At 45.8% G+C, this 23,113-nt stretch overlaps 1 protein-coding gene across 8 annotated transcripts; it reads right to left on the bottom strand.

The window, feature by feature from the left end:
* Positions 1 to 868: 868 nt before the first annotated feature.
* Positions 869 to 22,874, bottom strand: NPDC1 (neural proliferation, differentiation and control 1). Of its 8 annotated transcripts, none has more exons than XM_074210621.1 (9): positions 22,663 to 22,874; positions 8,580 to 8,723; positions 4,067 to 4,186; positions 3,768 to 3,941; positions 3,393 to 3,459; positions 2,987 to 3,134; positions 2,360 to 2,439; positions 1,642 to 1,750; positions 869 to 1,081 (listed from the first exon to the last, which is right to left on the bottom strand). In XM_074210621.1, exons 1-9 carry the CDS (start codon positions 22,742 to 22,744, stop codon positions 869 to 871), a joined length of 1,137 nt encoding a protein of 378 aa, XP_074066722.1. In that variant the 5' UTR covers positions 22,745 to 22,874. The 8 variants fall into 8 exon arrangements, with proteins under 8 accessions (XP_074066722.1, XP_074066724.1, XP_074066723.1 ...); XM_074210623.1 differs by having other exon boundaries at positions 3,768 to 3,917; XM_074210622.1 differs by having other exon boundaries at positions 3,768 to 3,920; positions 22,663 to 22,873.
* Between the last annotated feature and the right edge of the window lie 239 nt (positions 22,875 to 23,113).

Here is a 23,113-nt window from a genome sequence, read left to right as displayed (position 1 = left end):
GTTTGAAACATTGTTTTTAATAAAATTGAATTTGTTTCAAAATGAATATGGATACAATCCTGGCCATAAGCAGAGTAGGGAAAAAGGAGATCTCACAGTGAGAACCAGGTGCAAGAATGAACAGGACAAGACAGAACACAGGCACAGACAAGGAAAGAACACAGGGAGAAAGATGCAGGCACAGAGGAGAAAAGACAGGCCGGAGGACTGAGAACCTCCCAAGTGCCTGTCCCAGGCCCTGGCATCAATGCCTACCTCATCCAGTTTGGGATCCTGAGCTAGAATCACTTTGGGGATTGGGGAAAAGAATGACTGGGGCCCATACACCAGGTTCACAGGGTGAAGAAAATATTTGGGGCTCTGCCACTGGGAGGGGGGAGTGGTAAATGGCCTCATCCCCTGTCCCAGAGGCTCTGGGGTGAGGCACCTGGAGACTAAGATCTGTTCCCAGCATGGCCAGAGCCCTGGCTATAGGGAGCCCTGGGCTGGGTAAGGAAAATATTACAAAGCGGCTTTCCCCCCATACCCTTTTAGAGAAATCCCAGCTCCAAAAGGATGAGGGAAGGTGATTAAGGAGGGAATAGACAGATCTCCTTCCTTCTGGGAGGATGGGGAGGGGAGCTCATGGCTTATTTGACCCCTTCTCATCTCTTTCCCAACATTGGAAGGGGACTGGGAGACCAAACAGGAGAGCCAGAACTCACTGCAAACAGCAAAACTTGGGATTTCAGAGCTTTTTTTTGCTTTTTTTTTTCTTAATAGGGGGAAACATCCTAATATTAGCACCCCCACCCCTGGCCATCCCCAGCCCCTTCAGAGCTCCCCTTCCCAGGCTGGAGTCACTGGCCAGGAGAAGGCAGTAGGCTGGTCACTGGTGGGATTTGGGAGCCACCAGTCTGGTGGGCCGGGGGCTGGGGCGAGGGCCAGTCCGGGACCCACTAATACGGGAGCCCGAACTGACCCGAGGACCAGATCCAGATCCAGATCCAGAAGTGGCTCGAGAGCTAGAGGCAGCACGGGGGCTAGGGTCCACCAGAGCAGAGTCATCAAACATTGGGTTCTTCACTTCCATCTCTCCAGTCTGGGAGGGAGGGAAAAATTGGGCAATCAGGACCCAGTCTTCTCAAGGAAAAAACCCAACACAACAAAGCACCCCTCCCCCAGGTAGAGAAGGAGCTGAATTAGAATCTATCCTTGAAAGCTCCCATGTCATTGATTAAGACAAGAGATGAGGTTTACAGGGAACTCAGGACTGATGAAAGAAAACCCCCCAACAAAAATGCCCAATCCCTAGAAAAGCACCCCAAAAATATAACAAGGGAAGGGGGTCCCCACAGGAAGCGGAGGCTTCAGGGGTTGAGATAAAACTTCTCCATACCCTGCTGGGGGAGGAAATGGTTGTGAGGAGGAGCTCAAGCCAGGAGCTGCAATGGGGGGTGGGGGGGTGGGGTAGACAAGTGATAAATGGTCTTTTAATGGGCCTGGAAAGACCACTTCCATAAGAAAAGACCCTTCTCCCTCCCTTAGGGCTAGGGATTGGGGGAAGGGAAGAACAAACCTGTAGTTCTAGGACTCCACAATAGGGAAAGGGAGGCTGCCCTCCCCCCCACCCATCCCAATTCTCAAGAAAGTATTCCCTACCAAGGCATTCATAGGAGCTAGACCAGGGCACTCATAGACTGTGAAGTCTCCATCCTCATTCTCTTCCTCAGAGGACCCAGAGTCCATAATTTTAGGTTGCTCTTTATGTCTGAGAAGAGGATTAAAGGCAGAAATTGAGAGAGCCATAGATGAAAACATTCAAGGGGCTGGAGTGGAGGGCACCCTCATCATTTTTAAGTCTTCTACCCCAAACCACAGAAACCTGAGCTTATCTTCTCCCCAAGTCAGTTCTGGCTCCTGAGGTTGATGGCTGTCAAGGTCACCATCCTCCCAGCCTGAGAATCTCGATTTCAATTAGCTTGTCTCTTCCTCTTGCCCCCATGGGGCAGAGAGGACACATACTTTCCCTCAGCTGAAGACTAGCCTCTAAATCTAAAATGAATAGTCTGAGGCCTGGGGGAGGGAGAGCATATGGGCAAGATTGCAGTTGTCTGGGTCATTCCTTCTGTCTTTTCTCCCTTGGCATAGAAAACATGATAAGTCCTTGTTGATTTACTGATTAGGGCCAGGTCACCAGATCACTGGCAGGAGAGTCAGATTTCTTGGGTTTTTCACCCAGATTGAGGATCAATCTATTCCTCTCCTTGAGGAGCTCTGGGGCCCCCCAAGATTCTCTTCCCCAGAAGCCAGTCTCCCCACTCCCACCCAACCCTGCACCTGGGTTTACAGAATGGCCCATATTAAATCCACTACTCACTTCTCTAGTGACAGCATCTGCTGCTTCTGGTGCTGGTAGTGGTACATCTGAGCACTCTGGGCCAGCTTCTTGTCTCCAGGCTGTGGGTAGAGGGCCATAAGAGCAACAAAGCAGCCCAGAGTATTTCAACCTCCACAATCCCCCCCAAAAAAACCTCCTTGAAAAGGCTACACCAGGGCAACTGGATTTGAATTCTGATGACCACTTAACTATGTGTGACCCTAAAACTCTCTAGACCTCAATTACCTTATCTGTCAACTGAGAATTAGTTGATCTCTAAGGTTCCTTGGAAACTCTAAATCGATAAGGAATGCCAGTTTCTTCATAGAGCAAGGTTCTTAACTTGGGGCCTAGAAAGATTTCAGGGGGTCTGTGTGTGTGAACTTGGGGGGGAATGATATCTTTATTTTAATTGACCTTTAATTAAAAACAGCATTTTCTTCAATTGTGAATTAAAAACTAAAACCAACCCCTCCCCCTACCAAAATATACCTTCTAAGAAAGGGTACATATGTTTCACCAGACTGTCAATAGAGTCCAAAAGTTGAGGACCTGGCCTAGAGGTAACTGAGCTCAAGGTCAATGTGGCCTATGAGGCCTACAGACTTAACCCCCTCCACTTCTAACCTGGAAGTCAATTGCCCATAGCTTCTTCCCATTCCCAGGGCTCTCCCTCCCCTGTACCATGCTTCTGCTGAAGGCTGGGGAACCGGAGACTTTTTGAGACTTTGATGAGTAGTCGGCTTTCTGAGCTAATCGGATTTCCTTTTGTAACCTGAAAGGAAGACATAGTCTCACTAATCCCAGGCCCAGGCCTGGCTGAGAGACTTGGTTGGGATGGGAGCAAGATGGTTATCCACTACCCCTCCTCGGGTATACCCCTGCCCCCAAAGCTCCATCACCCATTGGATATACACCTGTGTACACACACACACACACACACACACACACACACACACCCTCACAAGACAACCTCATTTTCAGCTCTAAGGTTTATGTCCACAGGAGGTGGGGGGTCTCACCAGGGTCTCACCTGCACCAGCAGACAACAGCCACAACCAGAGCGGAGAGCCCAGCCACTGCACAGACCACGATCATCACTGTGGACAAGGACAGGGGCCCATGATCATAGCAAAGACCACTTACATTTATGTTGCTTTGGTGTTTATCAAGTGCTTTCCTCATAAGAGTCCAATGAAGTAGGAGTGTCATTAAACATTACATATGAGGAAGCTGAGGCCTTGTCCAAAATCAAGCTGGTCAGGAACTGGAATTTGAACCCAAGTCTTTCCTGACTTCATTCTTTCCAATATGCCACACTGCTTTTCCCCATCAAGAAGGGACTAAATCCTCCCTTCTTCCCCACCTTGATACTTCCCACCACCCTTAGGATCCCACCACTACCTACTGAGAACAAGGACGTCATTGGATGGGTGTGGGGGATCCACAGGCGACATCTCCACAGGCCTTGAAGATGAGTGGGAGGCTTTGACTGTAGGAACTTGTGCACCCTGAGGGGATGGGGTTTCGGGCTCCTGTCCTGGGGACACCAGGGTGGCTGCTAAAGAGGAAGTGGAGAGGTCTGGCCAGGGGGTCATGGGGGGGGCAAAGGGGCCTTGGGTCAGTAAAGGGGAATTAGGAAAGGACCTCATGGCAATCAATGGGGAGTCAAGTATCATTGGAGGGATGCATTTGGGGGGAGCTCACCAGGCCAGCGGAAGCGCTGGGGGACAGTGTCCTGGCGAGGGGGGACAGAGTCTTGATGGGCCAGCATGTTAGCCAGTAAGTCGATTTCTTCTTCCAAGTTGGGCCAGGGCTGCATCTTACCTGAGGGGGTTGAAGGCAGTCAGACTCTGCCAGGGCCCCCCTAGATACTAGGTTTGAGGTAGGGGAAGACAGGCAAATCCTGGTTGGGGGGGGAAGGTTTCTCAGCATTCCACCCCCGCACCCCCTACCCTCCTTAGAATATCCCAAAACTCGGATTTAGAGAGTTTACAGTATATTTACATAGTAATAACAATAGTTAACATTTATATAGACCTTTAAAGTCTAGATCTTATTCAATCAATAGGCAGTTGCTACAAAAATGTGCCTTAAGCCAAAGCCCAGCCAGTACTCAGACTTTGGTTATTTGTGTGTGTATATGGGGAGATACTGAGTCCACAATGATGCCCTTTGGGGGGCCTCAGAAGAAAGGTAGATATCTTGCCCAGCAAGCTAGGAAAAGAGGGACCAGTCAGTTCAGTTGTCCTAGTGATACCTAGATGTATCCATAAAGACTTAAAAGCCATCACAAAAATCCAACTGTCATTCTCCACTTCTAAGAACTCCCTTCCTAGCTGGGGGAGTTGTTGAGGGAGAAAGAGGAGGAAAGGATCTGATTATCTCCAGATTAAGTTGGAAAGAAAGATTTTATAGGGGAATGATAAGAGTTCCCAAGCTTGGACCATGGAGATGGGGGGTGGAAATCATGTAATAAGAAGCATAATTGTTTTGCTCGCCCTCTCCCTTCCTGATAAATATATTTATATGTGTATATCCATGAAAATCGGGTCTTTCCTCACTCATTTTTCCCTATTTTGAGAGCAGGAAACTAAGGCAAGCTAAGTCCCCAGAGCACAAAGAGGTTCAGGTACCAAGACACAGGAATTCCAACAGTTCTAGTGAACCAATACCACCCCCTGCTGTTCACTTAGTTCTTAGGGCTTCTTGTACCACAATTTCCAAAATATGACCATAGCTAAGCTCTCTGTTAGAAGTCTTTCCGGACAACATTATGGATATGGATCCTCCCTAGTAAAAGGAAAGGAGACCAAACTGTCTCTTTAGCCAGGGCTTGAAGCCAACAAATGACACCCCCCACCCCTCCAAATATCCAAACAGTGATTTCATTAATAAAACTACTAAGATACAGCTCCTGCAATCTCAGACCTTGAGGGAATGCAGGGGGCTCGGAGTATGGACATACATGTGAACCCTGGTAGATGAGGTCCTGTGTTTCTATCCTATAGGCAACCAGTTTCCTGATAAAGTGAAGGGAGAAGAGGCTGTGCTTGGCAGAGGGGTGATAGAGGTAGAAGGGGAGCCTGCAATGGGAAAGGCAGAGTTGAACCCTGAGTCCTAAGAGGAAAGCTAGGTGATATAGGAAATAGAATGCTAAGCCTGTGATCAGGAAGAAAGGAATTCAAATTCTGCCTCAGATCCTTCTAGTAGGGTGACTCTGGGTAAGTCACTCAGTTTCTTTAAGTGTCAAAGGCTGGCTGTGAGGATAGGAGATGATATTTGTAAAGCACTTAGCACAGTGCCTAGCCATAGTTGGCACCTAACAAATGACTGTTCCTTCCCTTAGAAGATCCCTCCCTCAACCAGGGTCTAGAGGCTGAGCCATAAGATCATTTACATTCAGAGAGCACTGTTAAAGTTTGAGCACTCTTTTTCAGATGAGGAAACGGAGGCTCAGAGACAAGTGACTTATCTATGAGAATCCAAACCCTACTCTCTTTACTCCATCTTCAGAGTACTTTTCAAAAACAACTACTATTATTGCTACTACTCTTTTACAGATTGATCTAAAATTGACAAAATGCTCTTCTCAAGAGTTCTATGAAGACTAGTAGAAGGCTTCTCAGTCCTTGCTATCAACAAAATCTTTCTCAGCCCAGTGAGAACTGGGAGTTGAAAACACCCAGCTAGAAGGGTCTTAAGGGATCATTTTATTAAGACATCTTTTTTTTTTTTTGCAAGGCAATGGGGGTTAAGTAGCTTGCCCAAGGCCACATGGCTAGGTAATTATTAAGTGTCTGAGGCCAGATTTGAACTCAGGTACTCCTGACTCCAAGGCAATACTCTATCCACTGTGTCACCTAGCCACCCCAAGGGATCATTTTAACACAAGAAAACACAAATGCAGGCAGAGGACTATCCCAACAGGCCAAACCACTTCTCTGAGCACTGGGGAAGTCTGCTGGAGCCAAGTGTAGGCTCCAATAAGATTTCTGTTTGTTTTTGTTTGGAACCCCAGACCTTTTCTTTAACCCTGAAGAGAACAGCCATCAGGAGTAATAATCACTTTCTCCATTCTCTCTCTGTTCAATACCCATAACCCAAGTGCACCAGAGATCTAAGACAGACTCCTTGTGTTCCTGCGCTAAGATGACAGGTAAAGCTGTTTTGTAATACAAAGGATAAGGAGATGTGTTTCTTTTAGGGTCAGAATAGGGAAAATATTTTCTGAATTTTCTCTGGACCTTTATAATTCCCCAAACCTCTAGGGAAGAGTACTAGGGCAGATCTTTTCCCCCTGTGCTCTAGAAGTCAGCTCAGGGGTTGCCATGGTGACCATCAGAGCAATAATATCTCCCAGAAATGCTCCTAGGAAAAATCCACTAATTGGAGGTTGGGGGTAGAAAGTAACTGAGAGATTAAGCTTTAGTTCATAAATTATTGATCTCCTTACTGCCCCAGGCCCTCTCCTCTTTATTATCTATAAAGTAGTGTTTTGCAATCTGATTTGGTCACCAAATACACTTGAGCTTTAAATATACTGACAGAACCCAGAAACAATGCTCTTTCCAAGAGATCTAGAATGTCCTCAGGATAAAGAAAGGGGGGGGGAGGGAGAGGGCAGTTCTGGAAATTTCTAAAGCATAGATAGAAGAAACTGAGCTTATTTTTCATTCTGAAAAATTGCCATAGGTTTTCTTGTATGCCTTCAAAATCTTTTTGTATTTTATAGGAAAAATCACATCCAATAACATCATTTTCTCATGCAATTCCCACCACACAGAACAATTTGGAAACTACTACCACCAAAAAAAACTACCAGTCCCCCAGGAGAATCATCCTGGGCCCCTCTTCCTTATTCCCAGACAGGGAAACTAAGGCACAGAAGAAAAATAAATCAACATAAAAAAACAAAGGAACCTGCGAAATAGGATTCAGGAGATCAGGATCCCAGTTACCTATTGGATCTTGCCTTTACCCCATCAAATGAAAACTCATCACGCCCTGCAGCCCTGACACAGTGATAAGCTCAGAGGGTATTACTATGGAAACAAAGTCAAAAGTTTCCACTCCATATCAAATCCACTCTCACACACACAAACACTCTCTCCCCACACCCAGTACCACCTGTCACTGCCCCAAGCTGTAAAATGATCAAAGAGACCAACCCCCAAAGCAAGCCACCAGTTGCCAGGATGCACTGGAGACAAGCAAGCCATCCCTTCCCAATCAACCCCCAGCCCCAACCACTACCACTGTCTCTTCCCCAAGTCTAGATCTCCATTGCTCTCTGGATTCCAAAGACCATTGGACCACAGACATGTGGTATACTTGGTCATACATTTCTTTCACCCTGAGATACTTGGCACTCCCACTGGTTAGAGAGCTACTCCCTCCTCCTCTTTCCTAATGAAGAAGAGGCTGGAAAGAGCATGTCATCTCACCCCAAGCAAAGAGCTTCTGGATATTTCAGAGATAATGGCAAGGCAAAGCAGGGCTGGTGGTAGGCACCAGTGGTAAGAAACTCTGTAGAAGGAGAGTCTAGGTTTTTAAACAACATTTAAAACAGGAACAGAAAACCCTTTACTCCCTGACTTGGAAGAAGGAAGGAGTGGTGAAAGACTGAAGACAGGTGGTCTAAGGAGCTAAGTCACAGCCACGGCATACACTAAAAAATAGGAGATGCACCCACCTACCCATGTACCTGTGCAACCCCCAACCTCTGCTGCCTGGTCCCCAATTATTTCTTTTTCCAATTTCCAAACGGATATTGATGAAACATCAAAAACACAAGCAACACCAACACCAGTGCTCCAGACCCCAACACACAAAGGCCACTTCACTTAAACAAGAATTAGGTCCAGTGATAAAACAAAGGAACGGGATGGGAAAGGGGACATAAGCTTCAGAGCCTATTCTCCCAGCACCCTAAGCAGCCACATGCTTCTCACCCGTCAGCTCCAGGGATGTATAAGCTGTCAGAGGGAGAATCAACTCAGAATAACACGTTCCCCAAACAGGACTGTCTATGCAGGTACGACTAATCTGTGAATTATTTATCTGTGCATGTACATAGCTAGAACTCATAGCGAGGAAAGGGTGACAATTCATCTCAACCCCACCCCTCATCCATTCTTGCCATCTAGGCCACACCAAACTGGGTTTATAACCCAGAATCCTGGCACATCATCTCCCCTCTCCCCCAGATCCCACTTACCTCTTGGTAGCTGTTTTTTGGGAATACAGCGGCCAAGGTCATCCTCCACAAAAGGACGGAGACAGGGCCCACAGGCACCAGAGCCTGGTGGGCACAAGGCCCTCCTTCTCAGGGTACAGTCCAAGCTTCGGGGACAGGTAACATCTGGGGAGGAAACAAAGAAATCTGATGAGATAATGGGACACTTCCCACAGCCATGCCTGGGCCAAAGCCATTATAGGGCCCAGGCTTCAGGTCCAATATGTTCTAGTAGTCAAACTAGAGGTAGAGATGACTGGGTTAGGAAGGGGACATTCTGAGGACCAATATCACTTCCCTTCCCCCACAACCCATGGATTCTCCCAGAATATCAAGGGCCTGCCTAGGTATACACAAAGTCTGGCCCTATAAATTCCAGGGAATAAAAGGAAATGTAACAAGAAGCTGAGAAAAAGTGAAGTAAGACTTGGAGGATTCATGCCACAGTCCTCTTTTCTAAAAGGGCCACCAGGATACCTGATCAATATAATGAATTAACCAATGGAGGGGCCACCCTCATAGGGAAACAGAGAGTAAAAGCTATTTTGTCTGTTTTGTCAAAGGTATGGACCCAGTCAGAAATGAACACGGGCAGGGCTCTAGGGCCCAGCTGGTCACTTCCAAATCTACCTCCTATTCAGGTCCCTTTCCTGGAGTAAAAAGTTGGCTCAAAATCATATCCGGTCATTGTTCTGAAGACCCAACCTTTCCTTCCCCATAAAGGGAGTTGGTGTCTGTAAATGATGGCTAGCAGGGTGGGGAAAAGAGTCAGAGCAGGACTAAGTGAGAGAACCAGGTCACCCTTAACCACTTAGGGTAGATACCCCAAAACTAGATACTGCAGTGCCATCTGGTGGCAGATCAAAATTTATTCCTTAAACCAGAGGAATGGGTCTATGGAGAAGTGAGGGAGTTTTAGACAATTAGCCAAATTGCTAGGCAAGATCAAGGAACCTGTAAAGCCCATTTTGTGCAATTATCAACCACTAGAAGCAAGGATCCCAAGACCTCTCCTTCCTAAAGCCTGTCCTGAGCAGAGTTATTAATAAACAGAGGAAGAATGAGGAAGACAAAAGACCAGCCTGTTTCCAGAACTACCACATTTATTTATCAGTACTCTCTTCCCCACCTTTAACATACTGCACAGCCTGAGAGTTGGCTCACTGGACATCAATTTTGGGTATTTACTTCCTTTTCTGGATATCCAGAATCACAAATATTCTCCACAGCCTGCTCCCAGAGGCCCTTGTCTTCTCTAGTCTCAATTTTACCCAGAGGGAAAATGCAGGGCATCATGTTCCCTGTGCCTCTTAGGCTGGTAAGGATCCCTGAACCAAAGCTTCAGGTAATTCAGACATTACTAAGAAACTGGGGCTTGGGCCAAGGAAATAAGGAGTTCCCATCTCTTTGGGGGCAATTTTTCTCTAATCATACAAAGCTACTTTCCAGAGCTTAGCCTGTCCTATCTGGGAATAGAGAGATCTAGATTTTAACTCTGGATCTACATTAGCTCACCCAAGGTTTCCATTCATTTTCCTCCTTGGAGTTCAATTTCCTTATCTATCAAATGGGAAGAATCCCATAGGGCTGCTATTAGAAGAAAATGAGTCACCTCCCACCTCCTCCTTACTCAAACACCTTCTATGACTCCTCACCATCTGCTGAAATAAAGTCTAAACTCCTCAGATTGATCTTCAAGGTCTTCCAAAAGCTGATCCTTCCTCTCTCCAGAACCACTGCTCACCATTACCCAAAGAGGGTCTTCAGACCCCCCACAGGTTGGTCTTTTCTTCATCACATTTGTCTCTCCCCACCCCATGCTCATTCTCCTCTTCACTGAGAATATTCCTCCCACTTAGGTCTATGAAGTCCCCCTTCTTTGACACCTATCCAAATATTACCCATATTTCAAGGCTCAACTTAACTCTATCTTCTTCCCAAGACCTTTCCTCACTTCTCCATACACTGTCTTTTTCCTCTGGTCCCTCCTCATGTCTAAAGAGTTTGGTGCTCTGTATTATTTTTTTGTTCCATTTTCAAAAGTGCCACAGAGATGGGGCAGGAAAAAGCCTTTCTGAACAAGGTCCTCCCCAAGGCAGGGACTATGTCTCAAGGGCTCTCTAGAGACCCTCCCCCTATCTACTCATCCCACCATGTTTGGAACCATAGCATATATGTGGCTCATATTTTATAGAAATGGAGTAGAAGAGTCCAAGAATTTGCCGAAGAAATAAGACTATCAGAACAGAAAGAGAGAACTGAAGTGATTTTCCCAAGGTCGTTCATCTGGTTAGGGCCAGAGCCAGGACTTCTGATATTCACTGTACCAAGTGCCTGTTCCTGCTCCTCCTCCTCCTCCCTGGAGACTGCCAATACACAAACAGGGAAGACATCCGCCAGGAGTAACACAAAACAAACAGTCAGAAGTTCCCTGGCTCTTGTGCTAATGAAGCCTGGAATCCAGGGCCCCCAAACTTTCCCAGACATAGCGCCCTCCCCCCTTTGAGAGGCCCAGCCTGGACCAGCAAATGCTAGTCCAGCAAGAAAGATCTAAATCACTAAAGGAAAGCATTAACCACAGAGATTATCAACTAGGATTAAAGAGACCCAAGGCACATATGGTCTAGAACAGGTGATCTATTCTGACTCTGAAGAGAATCAAGACGTGGGAGATGGTGAGGATGAAGGTGGTTAAGTTGCATTAGAGGGGACTGGAGGCCGAGAGAAAATTTCATTTCTCCCCCAAACAGCTGCTAGGAGGTAAATGGCCTGAATTCTATTTTTCTATTCCCAGTCACAGTTTCTGGGGACAGTGAAACCTGCCTCCCTCTCCTCCCAGAAGGGTCTAAGGCAGCTGGCAAAGGAGAGCACCCATACATGTTACAACTACAAAGTAGGGCAAAGGCAGAATTATAGAATCTTAGAATTGAAAGGGACCTCAGAAGTCCGTCTTGTCCAAATCATATATAGCTAAACAAGGATGCCCCAATGATATATACCTGGAAAAGTGATAGGTCTTTGCCTTAAGGCAAATCATGGCCTCTGAGGCAGAGTTTTAGTGGAATTTTATAAAATTCATCAAGCCTAATCTTCCTTCAATGTAAATTCTACTCATTGTAAAAAGCCAAGGAAAAGAGATCAAATAGAATTAGACAAAGAGAATCAGGAACTACCATCTTTACAAAATGGTCACTCAAAGCCTCATTTCTTGTTTCTCTGCTTAAGGTTATCTGCTGTTTATATTCCTTCTCATAATGCTATTCAGTGAAGTTGTGGTGGGACTGAAGGCACTTGGGCCTCCCACATGCTTCATATTCCCTGAATCTCATCTGTTTGTCCCAAAACATGATTCAGAAATCTTAAAGGCTACAAACCTCAGAGAATCTCACTCCTATATTCCCAGTGAAGACTAATTTGCTGATGGCAAAGAGAGGATTATACATACTGCCTCTTTCCCTAGCACTTCATCAATTCAGATCCTATAGTTAGGTCACTATTTGTTTTCTTCAGTGAAAATAGATGCAATCTACCATCATGTATCTCTATAGCAATAACTCTCTGGTTGGTCTCCTTGGTACCAAGTCTTTTGCCCCTTCATCAGTTATCAAATTGATCTTCCTATAAAAATGCAGATCTGACCATATCAATCCACCCCACCCAATTCAATAAACTCCAAGTGCTGCTATTACCTCCAGGATCAAAGGTAAAATCTTTAGTGTGGATTTTATACCATATTTTCTTCCACGTAGAACAGATAGGTGGCCCACTAGATAGACTCTTGAATTAGGAAGAATCATCTTTCTAAGTTCAAACCTGATCAAGATAATGACTATCTATGTGAACCTGGGCAAGTCACTTAACCCTGTTGATTCAGTTTCTTCATCTATAAAATGATGGAGCTATAAAAAGAAGGAAAAACCACTCCAGTATCTTTGCCAAACACACACACACACACACACACACACACACACACATACACACACACTCACAAAAGGGTCACAAAGAGTCAGAACCAGACATAACTGATGTGATTAAACAATTGTTTTAGAAAATTTTTCATTTTTCAAGCCTTATCTTCATTCTATTCATTGTCAAAACCAAGCTAAGTAATCAAATAGAATTTGACAGGGAATCCAGAGCTCCAGGTACTCTATGAGCCAGATACACTGACTTCCCTGCTGTTCCTCAAAGAAGACCTTCCATCTACATGATTTTTCACTGGTTCTCCCCCATGCCTCAAATGTTCTTCTTTTCTGTCTGTCTTTTGGCTTGTCTTCAAGTTCTAGCTAAAATCCCAATTTCTGCAAGAAAACCTTTCCTCTCATCACATTCAACTGAGATCAATGTATACCATGGAAACAATGTAAAGACTAACATAATGCCTTTTATGGGGGGTCGGGGGGAGGGAAGCAAGAATGAGGGAAAATCTTTCTAAAAAAAAAAAAAGAAATTGTGGGGCAGCTAGGTGGTGCAGTAGAGTCAGGAGTACCTAAATTCAAATCCAGCCTCAGACACTTAATAATTACCTAGCTGTGTGGCCATGCCTTGCAAAAAAACTTTAAAAAAGAAACCTTTCCTAGTTTTCCTTAATGTTGGTGTCTTCCTTCTGAAACATTTCCATTTATAGCATATTTGTATATAGTTGCTTGCATATTATCTCTTCCAATAGACTGAGCTCCTTGAAGGTAAAGTTTTGGGTTTTTTTTGGCAAGACAATGGGGTTAAGCAACTTGCCCAATGTCACACAGCTAGGTAATTTACTTATTACCAATCACATGGTAGGCACTTAATAAGGTGAATTCCTTTTTGGGTCCTGACCCTAATACTCCTATCAGTCAACCAAGGGTAGACACTCATAAGAGAGCTGAGAAAGAAGATTCATTAATATGATACTTTAAGTTTTGAAACATACCATACATACATATATTATTTCATTTGATTTAATCCAGACTGAAATAGCCTTGAAATTAAAGTATTGCAACCTCTCAAAGTCAACAAATAGCCTAGGGCTGGGTACCCCTGGATCTGCAAGTTCCAGTTTCTCCAGGTGGCAATTTCCCACAGGTACAAGGTCCCCTCCTCTTCCTTCCTCTCCCCATCTAGGGCCAGCATAGTTCAAGCTGGTTAAAAATTAAGCCACAGACTAGTAGGTTCAGTTGGAGTCACCTGACTTCTCAGTTGTTTGTCCCAATGTTAACAAGAAAAGACAGAATGGTAGTATATATCGAAGAACCCTGGATTATTGGCTACTTGTATTATTCATACCCTTCTGCCCTTCCATTCTCAGGGATAATGGAGAATTAACTGTAACCACAAGATCAGGAGGAGGAGGGAAAATAAGGACCCAGAAAACCAACACTCTGGATATTTTAATAATGAAGGGACAAGATCTTCCCGGAGTGCTGGGCTCTGCCCCCGTGCCCACCGGTGCTCCCCGGAATCTGCCCCGCGCCCCTCCTGCTGCCGGGGGTCTGCCACCACCACAGCGCTCGGGATGCCCTTGGCGGCAGGAGGGATTGTGGGTAGCAGCAGCCCGGGCAGGGCGGACTTTGGCCCCGGCTACCTGCGTGGTCCAAAGAGCAGGGATGGAGGCCTGGGGGCGGCTGGCCAGGGCCGGGGCCCCCCCCTCAGGCCCTGAGAGACCCCAGAGGGGCCTGCGCCTCCACAGGGCCGGTAGCCAGGGCCCCCCGGGCAGAGGACAGCGTGGTGTGGGTGTGGGAGCAGCTGAGGAGCCTGCGGGAGGATGGACATCCAACTCTTTACCCAACTGTGTACTCTGGGCCTAGAGATCCAGGCTCTTCGAGAAGAGACAGAGGCCAACCTGGAAGAGGAAGGAGGGGGTCTGGGCTCATCCCAGACTTTGAAATCACTATCTGAGAACCTGGAGAGCAGGAGGGAAGGATCTCCCTCCCCCTCTTCAGGGTGTCCAAAATGCCAAGGAGACACAAAAAGACAGCAGACATTCAGATATTCATCCTTATGGAAGACTTTGGAGTTTTTGCCCTGTAGGGTTCAGGGATGCCATTGTTTAATAGATGCAGGAGTTTGCCAATGAAAAAAAAATAATGAAGGGACAAAAACATAGGAAGTGAATGTGTTCCAACATCATCGCTCAGGGAGAAGTTAAGGGTAAGACCACAGTGACAACCTTTATACAAAATCATCACACACACACACACACACACACACACACACACACACCCCAGTTAGCCCTAGGATAACCTGTACAAAGCAAGGAAAGGCAGTATGAAATAGGAAAAACACTAGACCTAGGTTGAGAAGACTTGAATTCTGACTCTATTAACACTTGTACTATGTGTGATCTCAGGCACCTTTCTAGATGAACCTCTCTAGATAGAAATTCTATAATGAATATTGCTACACACAAACACACACACACAGACCAGTTAGCCCTAGGATAACCTGTACAAAGCAAGGAAAGGCAGTATGAAATAGGAAAAACACTAGACCTAGGTTGAGAAGATTTGAATTCTGACTATTAACACTTGTACTATGTGTGATCTCAGGCACCTTTCTAGATGAACCTCTCTAGATAGAAATTCTATAATGAATATTGCTACACAGGCCTCCCTATAGCTAGATCTGAGTTCCAAGCAGGCTTCCCTAGATGGTGACCCTCTTCTACCAAATATCAGGTAGGACAGAACAAGGCAATACCAACAGTTAACATTAATGTCAGTGTGTGCTTCACAACCCTATGAAGTAACTAGTTTCATGGTTATTATCTTCATTTGGCATATGAGGAAACTGAGGTTTGATGGAAGTTAAGAGACAGGACTTGGATTTATTCTAACTATCAATCTTAAAATATTCACTTCATCCCTATAACCTTCTACCACAACTCTCAATGGGCAGGACCAGAGCATTTGTCAGTTCCTTTCTAATCAGAGACAGACCTTACAATAAATATCAGTTACCTACAGCCAATCCCAGAGGGTTGAGTCTTCCTAAATTTTCTGCTCTATACCAAGTCAGCCCAATTGCTTAGAGTTAGAAATGATTCATCAATAAACACTCATTGACTATCAATCAATAAGTAAGTTTGTTAAGCCCCACATAGTGCCAGGCTAAGGAAAACAAAGAGAAAAGTGAACTACTCCCAGCCTCTAGGAGCTTACATATACTCAAAAGACAAAAGGAAGACATGTACAAAATGAATACAAGGTAGTTAGTTTGGGGAGAAAGGGAGTTGAAGGGGATTAGGAATGGCTTAACTGTGGAAAGTGGAGGTTTATCAATTTTGATGGAAACTAGATTCAAATAGATTGAGGTGAGGAAGAAATATATTTTAGACATAAGGGACAGCCAATTTAAAGGCCACAAAATAGGAAGTGGTTAGCCACATACCAGAAATACAAGACATTATAAGAACTCTTTCCCAGCTCTCTTCCACCTTCTAATTTCCCTGGTTTTCTTTAAGTCACATTTTTTACACTTAAAATTCCATCTTCTACAAGAAGCCTCTAGTTTCCCCTTGATGATAGGGCTATTTCTCTGTGATTATCTCCAATTTAGCTTGTATACATCTTGTTTGTACAGTTTTTTTTTGCAGGTTGTCTCCCCATTAAATTAGAAGTTCTTAGAGGGGAAATTCTGGTCTTTGACTTTCTTTGTATCTCCTACACTTAGCACTGTGCCTAGGAGAGAAATGATACTTGTGGACAAACTTATTTCTAGAACTTTCAAAAAACAAAACAAAAAACCCCTCAGATTCAGGCAGGTTAATAACTGTTTAACATTAGATCTCCCTATGACCTTGGATAAATCATTTCTTTCCTCTGGACCACAGTTTCCTTATCTATAAAATGAAGAGGTTGGACTAGATGATCTTCAAGGTCCCTCTCCTAACTCTGATGCTGCTGCAGAAAGACAAGACATTCAGAGAGACCACCACTCTTAAATCTAGCACACCTCATCTTTCCGTCCGTAAAAACAACAGTGTACTTGGTACCAGAAGAACTGGATTCAAGTCTCTTCTGGCAACTTTTACAAGTTGTGCAATTATGAAAGTTTTCTGACCTTCTACAACTTCAGTTTTCTCATCTGCAACATGGGGAATGATCATTTGCGTGAGGAAGATAATTCTACTTCACAGGATTGTTCTAAGGCATTATAGAAATGACAGCTATTTGTTGTTGTTATTAGTATTATGAGAACTACAACCTGGCACCAACTTGCATATTCAGGAGGCCCTCAGGGATCTCTCCTGCAGAGGCTTTGGGAGCAGGAGAAGCTTGGGGAGCAATGACTGACTGCCAGCTATTGTTGACAGAATGGGAGGAACCCAGAGCAGAGGTGCTGCTAGCAGGAGGAGGGGAAGGAAGGCAGAGCTGGATAGGCACTCTTATGATGGGGATATCTCAAAGAATCACAGTGGCAATGGTGGAACTGGAGAGCTCTGGAGGAAAAGCAATCTGGAGGAAGAGACAGGGACACACAGCCATTGCCCGAGTCCTCTATCTCTACCCTCTCTAACATATCCCCATTCCCAAGAGGAAATATCAGGCTAGAGAGTGAGAAATCTCTCATTGCAATAGCTAATAAAACAAGGCAAGGGGAATTCTCCATCTAAATATTCTAGGGTCAGTTTAATCTCAGAGACAGGGAAATGGAAGAGGTGGAAGCCTCCCCAAATCTGGATCTGGTCACTGTCCTCATCCTTCTACATCCTGGGAAAAAGTGGAGGGTGGCTCTGAATGAGAACATTGTTAGTTATTTCAGTTATTCTCTCATTTTCCTAGCAAGAATGAAAGGCAATCTACCCATTTCCCCAGGATTTGGCAAAATGGGACCACTTGGCTATTATCACCCTTAGTATAGCAACCCAAAGTATTTAGGAAAAAAATGCAAAAACTAACAATTAGCTGGTACTTCCATGGCAACCATACAAAAAAAACCTGCTGCTTTCTAAGCCCTACATCTTTTTCCTCCTGAGTGCCACACATTCCTTCTAAAAATTTTATAGTCACTCATGTCCATCCTATATCTCTGCCCCATATTTGGTAACCAATTTTCTCACAAGAAGCAACCTGGTGTAATTAGAGTGAACACTTGGAAGATTTGGTTTTTAATCCATTTTAAATTACTAAATAACCCATATGACCTTAGACAAAACACTTCTCTGCATCTATTATGTCAGCTCTAAAGTCAGAAGATTGGATTCCTCATCCTTCCACTCTAAGATCTTTGTTCCTAAGATTGATTGTCATGTCAACAAATGCTTCTGCAAAGCCTGGAAAGACTTACATGAACTGATGCTGACTGAAGTGAGCAGAACCAGAACATTATACATACTAACAACACTGTGATGATCAACTTTGATGGACTCGTTCATTTATTTCAGCAGTACAATGATCAAAAATAGAGGCTTCTTTTCTTCATCTCCTGCTTTAGACTCAGAAGATTTTTCTGCCTACTAACTCTCTAAGTTAGGGTAATGGTGACAAACCCACTCCAGTTAAGTAGCTTTTGTGAAAGAAAGTTAAGCTCAAGTCCTAGGTTCTTCTTGAAAAGCCACCAGACAATAGAATTTTCTAAAGTGTTCTTTCTCCACCCCACCCCTCCTTTTGGCCAGAACAATGGCTATTAAATGAATAGTAAACTTAAAAAGTTAGAAAAAAGAAGGAAAAGTCACCAGCAAAGTTATTTCCCTGCCCAGGGTCAGTTTTCCTTTATCACCATCACTATAAAAATTATAGCTAATATGTATATAGTACTCTAAAATTTAAATCCCTTTACATATATTATTTCATCTGATGCTTGGAAGATAAGTATAATTATCCCCTTTATATTGAAGAGGAAATAGGCTAAGCCCAAAGTCACAGTGTCTAAACATAATTCAAGCTAGGATTTTCCAGAGTTTAAGTACAATGCTCTACTCTACCCCCAATTTATGTATGAGGGGCTGAGGTTCTTCAAGTAATCTATGTTATAATAGGATTTTTACAATAACTGGATTTGGAGAAAAAGATGTTAGGTTGGAATTCTGACTCTAATGTTATTTTGGATATATCATTTCTGGGTCTTTTCCCTCAATTCATAAAAGAGGAGTTGAAGCAGATAATCTCTAAAGGCCCTTCTAATTCTAATTTCTATGAGTCTATGATTAATAGAGACAAAGTCTCTCATGTCCCCAGGCTAGTAAAGACTGGAATATGTGGCGATCCTAGGCTATGTGATTCTTCCTGGTGAAACTTAGTAGGTCTAGGCATAGAGGAGGAAAGAGGGTTGAATAGGGGACAATTTGTGCAAAGGTGGCTAGAGATGGTCTAGAGAAACCAAAATGGGTGAATTTGCTCCAGGAAGTTCAAATGATGAAGAAATATGGAGAGGGATTCTATGTCACACAAATCATTTACATTTATACATTCATTCACTCATTTATTGAGTACCTAGTCTGTGCTTATCATTACTCAAGATGCAGAGAGGCGATATGGAAGGAACACTAAACTTGATGTAACCATGGGCACTTCAATTTTTGGCCTAGGTTTCCCCTTTTGTTAGAGCTAAAATTATTTGTAGTAGCTCTCAGGGTTATTGTAGCAAAAGTGATTAAATTAAGTACAAAATGTCCCTCAATAGTTTCTAGTGTTATTATGTATGTATGTATGTGTATATATATATATATATATATGTATACATATACATATACATACATATATATATATATATATATATATATATATATATATATATATATATATATATATATATATATATTTCCTTTTCCCATGTGCTGTGGCCTACTAAACTGACTTTCTTGCTGGCCCTAACACATTGCACTCCATTTACCATCTCTGTGTCTTTGTACAGGTGTCCATTTCAGAAATGCCCTTTCTTCACATCTCTCTGCTTCTTCCTCTTACATGAGAATCTCCCTGGATGCTGTCCTACACAACAAAATTACCTTGAATTTTTTTAGGGGGGAAGGGATATATACTTATAGTTGGAAGCCTTGAGTTTAAATCTGACCAAGACACAGATATATTCTTACTCAATTGTGTTACCCTAAGTCACTTATTCCTGTTTGCTTCAGTTTCCTCATTTGTAAAACGAGGAGAAGAAAATGGCAAACCACTCCAGTTATCTCTGCTAAGAAAAACCCAAATGGAATCAGGAAGAGTAGGACATGAAGAAACAACTGAACATTATTTGTACACCTGTCCTCCCTACTTTCAGTTCCCTGAAGGGGGAAAAAAACTATTCATTTTTGTCTTTGTATCTCAGTTAACTAGCAAAATGCTTGGCAAATAGGCATTTTGTAAATGTCTAATACTACCTGATAGATGTAAGATTTGGATACAAGTAACTTCATGTGTTATAAACTACATGTATCATGTACTACCATATTAAGTGAGTTACAATGAAATTGTGTATCAATTGTGATACAACTGTACCCTGGGCTCCACCTCCTCCAGATGAGAGGTCTGGTCAGGGACGTTACAAGAAGTCATTCATTTATCTAAAGCTTGAGCTTTTGAAGATAGTATCCTGTCAAGAATTGCAACAGGCAATGAAGATTAGGTGACCTATTCACACATAATTTTCTCCAAACCTACAGTTTGTTGACATTTTGCTTCTTTTGAAATGAGTTGCTTTTATGGCTCACTGCCCCAAGACTCTCTCACCACCACAAGAAATATCCACCTCTAAAGTTGAGGCAATGATCATAGTATGGTGAAGTGTACACGGAACAGGGAAGAATTTGTTTTATGTCAGTTCAGAGAAAAGGAAACCACTAAGCATTAGTAGAAGAGTGGATTTAGAAAAAATGTATCTGGAAAATGGAAGAAGTTAGTATTTAGATGGTGATTGGTATTCATAGACTGTATTTAGAGAAGGGAATGAGAGAATTTTCAGAAAATGATGACTGCGAGAAAATAAGATTTTGGGAGCAGGGTTTTGGAAAAAGCTATCCAGAGAATATAGGATGTTGATGTATCAATCTTGGTATAGGTGGCTTGTGCTGGGAGAAGTGGGTGGCTGGTATTTATTTGCATTATCTATCTGGAGGAGATAGAGTATAGATTAAGTGGTAGCCGAGGAAGGAGAAGGTATTGGTAGAAAATAAGAGGTGGATACGCAAAGAACCTATAAAGAATCAAGAAGGCGGGGAATGTTCAAAAGGGGAGGAGGTCAGTACTGCAGGGTGGAGGGGCGTGGTACTGCGGGGACTAAGAGGCGGGGTATTGCAGACTGTGGGGTGCCATATTATGAGGGGTGGAGGGGCGGGGTACTGCAGAGACGTAAGGGGTGGTACTGCAGGATAGAAGGATGGAGGATAGAGGTGTTTGATAGAATTGAGGGGTGTGGTACTGCAGGAATACAGGGGGCTCCATATGCAGAAAAAATGGTTTAGGGGGAGGGGAGGTCTTATAATATTACCAGAGAGAGGAATCTCCCTGTCCCCCTCCACCCCCACACTCTCCCCTTTTTACTGGTCAGAGTCTCAACTCCATTAGCACATAAGAGGGCATCCACAATGAGCTGGAAGATCTCCTGGTATGACGGAGGGGCACTGTCCCTTGCGGATAGAGTGTCTGCTCGGCCACAAGAAAAGAGACGCCTGCGACCAGAGGCCAGGAGGGTCCGGCCATTGCAAAAGAAAGAAATTGCAGTTTGTAGGTCAGGATGAATGGCTACCGCGGAGAGTCGGCCAGTCTCGTCACCTTGGCGGACGGAAAGACAAACAGGGTTAGTGGGGAGCCGGGTCTGACCCAATGACCCGTCGGGATGCGGGATAATAAGCCTTCTGGCGGCGCCGAGGCAAGGATCAGGATTTGTGGGAAGGAGGGTCCATGGCGGTGAGCGGATGGAGGGGCCAGGGATGTGAATGGTTCGGAGCGGCTGGACAATGACCGGACCACGGCTACCCACGACTACCCCGGCTACGCACGCTACCGCGGCTACGCGCTACCTTCGTATTAGCGGAAAAAGGGTCTTCTGAGGGTAGCGGGGGGAGGACCTGGTATTTAACAGGGGGAAAAGGATCTCGTGGCCTTAGCAAATGGAAGAACCCATTTTAGCGGGAAGGAGGGATTAAGGGCGGGGGAGGGGTGGGGGTGCTCCCGGCTACGTGCGGGTCTCATGGCGTTAGGGGAAAGGGGAGGGGTCTCCTGGCTGGGAAGGAGTATCTCCTGGCGTTCTCTGCCTTGGGGGGGGCACTATTGGCGTCGGGCGTTAGTCTCGCAGTCCAGGAATGGGGTCTTCAAAGGGGTTGGTGGCTGGAGGGGAAAGGCGGGGCGTCTCACAATAGAGGGAAGGGGGGAGGGGGCCTCCCGGTGGGAGCGCCCGGGGCGACCCTCCGCATCAGCGGGCCCTGTGGCGGGGAGGGGGGGGTTCCGCAGGCTTAGCAGACACAAGGGCTGGGGTTGCCTGGGAGGGTTCGCAGAAGGGGCACATCCCCCGGCGCCGATTAGCGGAAGGGGTCTCTGCGGTAGAAGGCGTGCATGTGCAGGGGGTCTTCCGGCCTTAGGAAATAGAAAGACCCATCTTAATTCGGAGGGGAAGGGTCTGGCGGCATCAGAAGGCGGAAAGATCCGTTTGGGTGGGGAGGGGCTTCGGCGTGTGGTTAGCAGATGGAGGGGAGCGGCGAACCCGAGGAATAAGAACCTCCTGGTTGTAGCAGAGAAGTGTGCGTGTGCGCGCGTGGGGGGGATGGCGTTTTTAGTGGGAAGGAGGGTCTCAAGGCTTTAACATAGGGGACACCCGTTTTAGCGGGAAGGAGGGTCTCCCGCTGTTAGCAGCGCTGGGGGAGGGGTGTAAGAGAGAAGAGATTCGGGGTCTCCAGGAGTAATAGTGCGTGGGGGGGGCTCGCGGCATTGGGCGACACTAGGACCTCGATGTTCCCCAGCAGGAGAAAGGGACGGCGTGGTCCGAAGAGTTGGGGAGAACTGCACAATGGAGGGGGGCTAGAGGGCTGGCGGGATGGGGGGTCGGCGGCGGCGGCGGGGAAAGGCAGTGTGGACCACCACGGGGGCGGCGCTCCCCGACCGCGGGCCGGGCGTGGCGGAGCGCAGAGTGCGGGAGGCGGGGGGCTTCTCACCTGGCTGGGTGGCAGCCGCGCCGCCCGGGGCCCCGCCGAGGAGAATCCCGAGGAGCAGGAGGCACAGGGTCGGGCACGCCATCCTTCAGCACCTGCGGGGCAGCATCGCACCGGGCCGGCTGAGCTCTGCGGCGACCATCCGCACCGCGCCGCGTGGGGACCGGGCGGAGGCAGGGAGACGCGGCCGGAGGCGGCGGCGGCTGGGCCCCGAACTGCGTGAGCCGGGCTGGCGCCCGCAGGAGCAGCTGGAGGGGGCGGGGCCGCGGCCCGGGCCCGCCCCCTCCGCGTTGGCGGCTCCGCCCCCGCCGCGCCTCCTCCCCTCCCCCTCCCGGGCGTCAAGGCTAGCCTCCCCCAGGATGGGGCAAGACCGCCCCTAAACCACCTTCCGGAGCCCGGGGGGCCCAAACCCGGGGCTTCGGGAAGTCTTGTGAGCATGAGGGCAGGGAGCGAG

The sequence above is a fragment of the Macrotis lagotis genome, chromosome 1, assembly GCF_037893015.1.
Source record: "Macrotis lagotis isolate mMagLag1 chromosome 1, bilby.v1.9.chrom.fasta, whole genome shotgun sequence".
In the NCBI taxonomy this organism is placed as follows: Eukaryota; Metazoa; Chordata; class Mammalia; order Peramelemorphia; family Peramelidae; genus Macrotis; species Macrotis lagotis.
Note: the sequence above shows the minus strand (reverse complement) of the source record. Positions and strands in the feature narration are given on the sequence as shown.

What these genes read in the sequence shown, in the direction of transcription:
- NPDC1 (XM_074210621.1), bottom strand. Translation starts at nt 22,744, where the DNA reads ATGGCGTGCCCGACCCTGTGCCTCCTGCTCCTCGGGATTCTCCTCGGC. An exon ending in TATGGGCAATTGACTTCCAG is followed by an intron (nt 2,440 to 2,986) that starts GTTAGAAGTGGA and finishes CTCTACCCACAG; the next exon opens with CCTGGAGACAAGAAGCTGGC. An exon ending in TAGCTCCTATGAATGCCTTG is followed by an intron (nt 1,082 to 1,641) that starts GTAGGGAATACT and finishes CCTCCCTCCCAG; the next exon opens with ACTGGAGAGATGGAAGTGAA.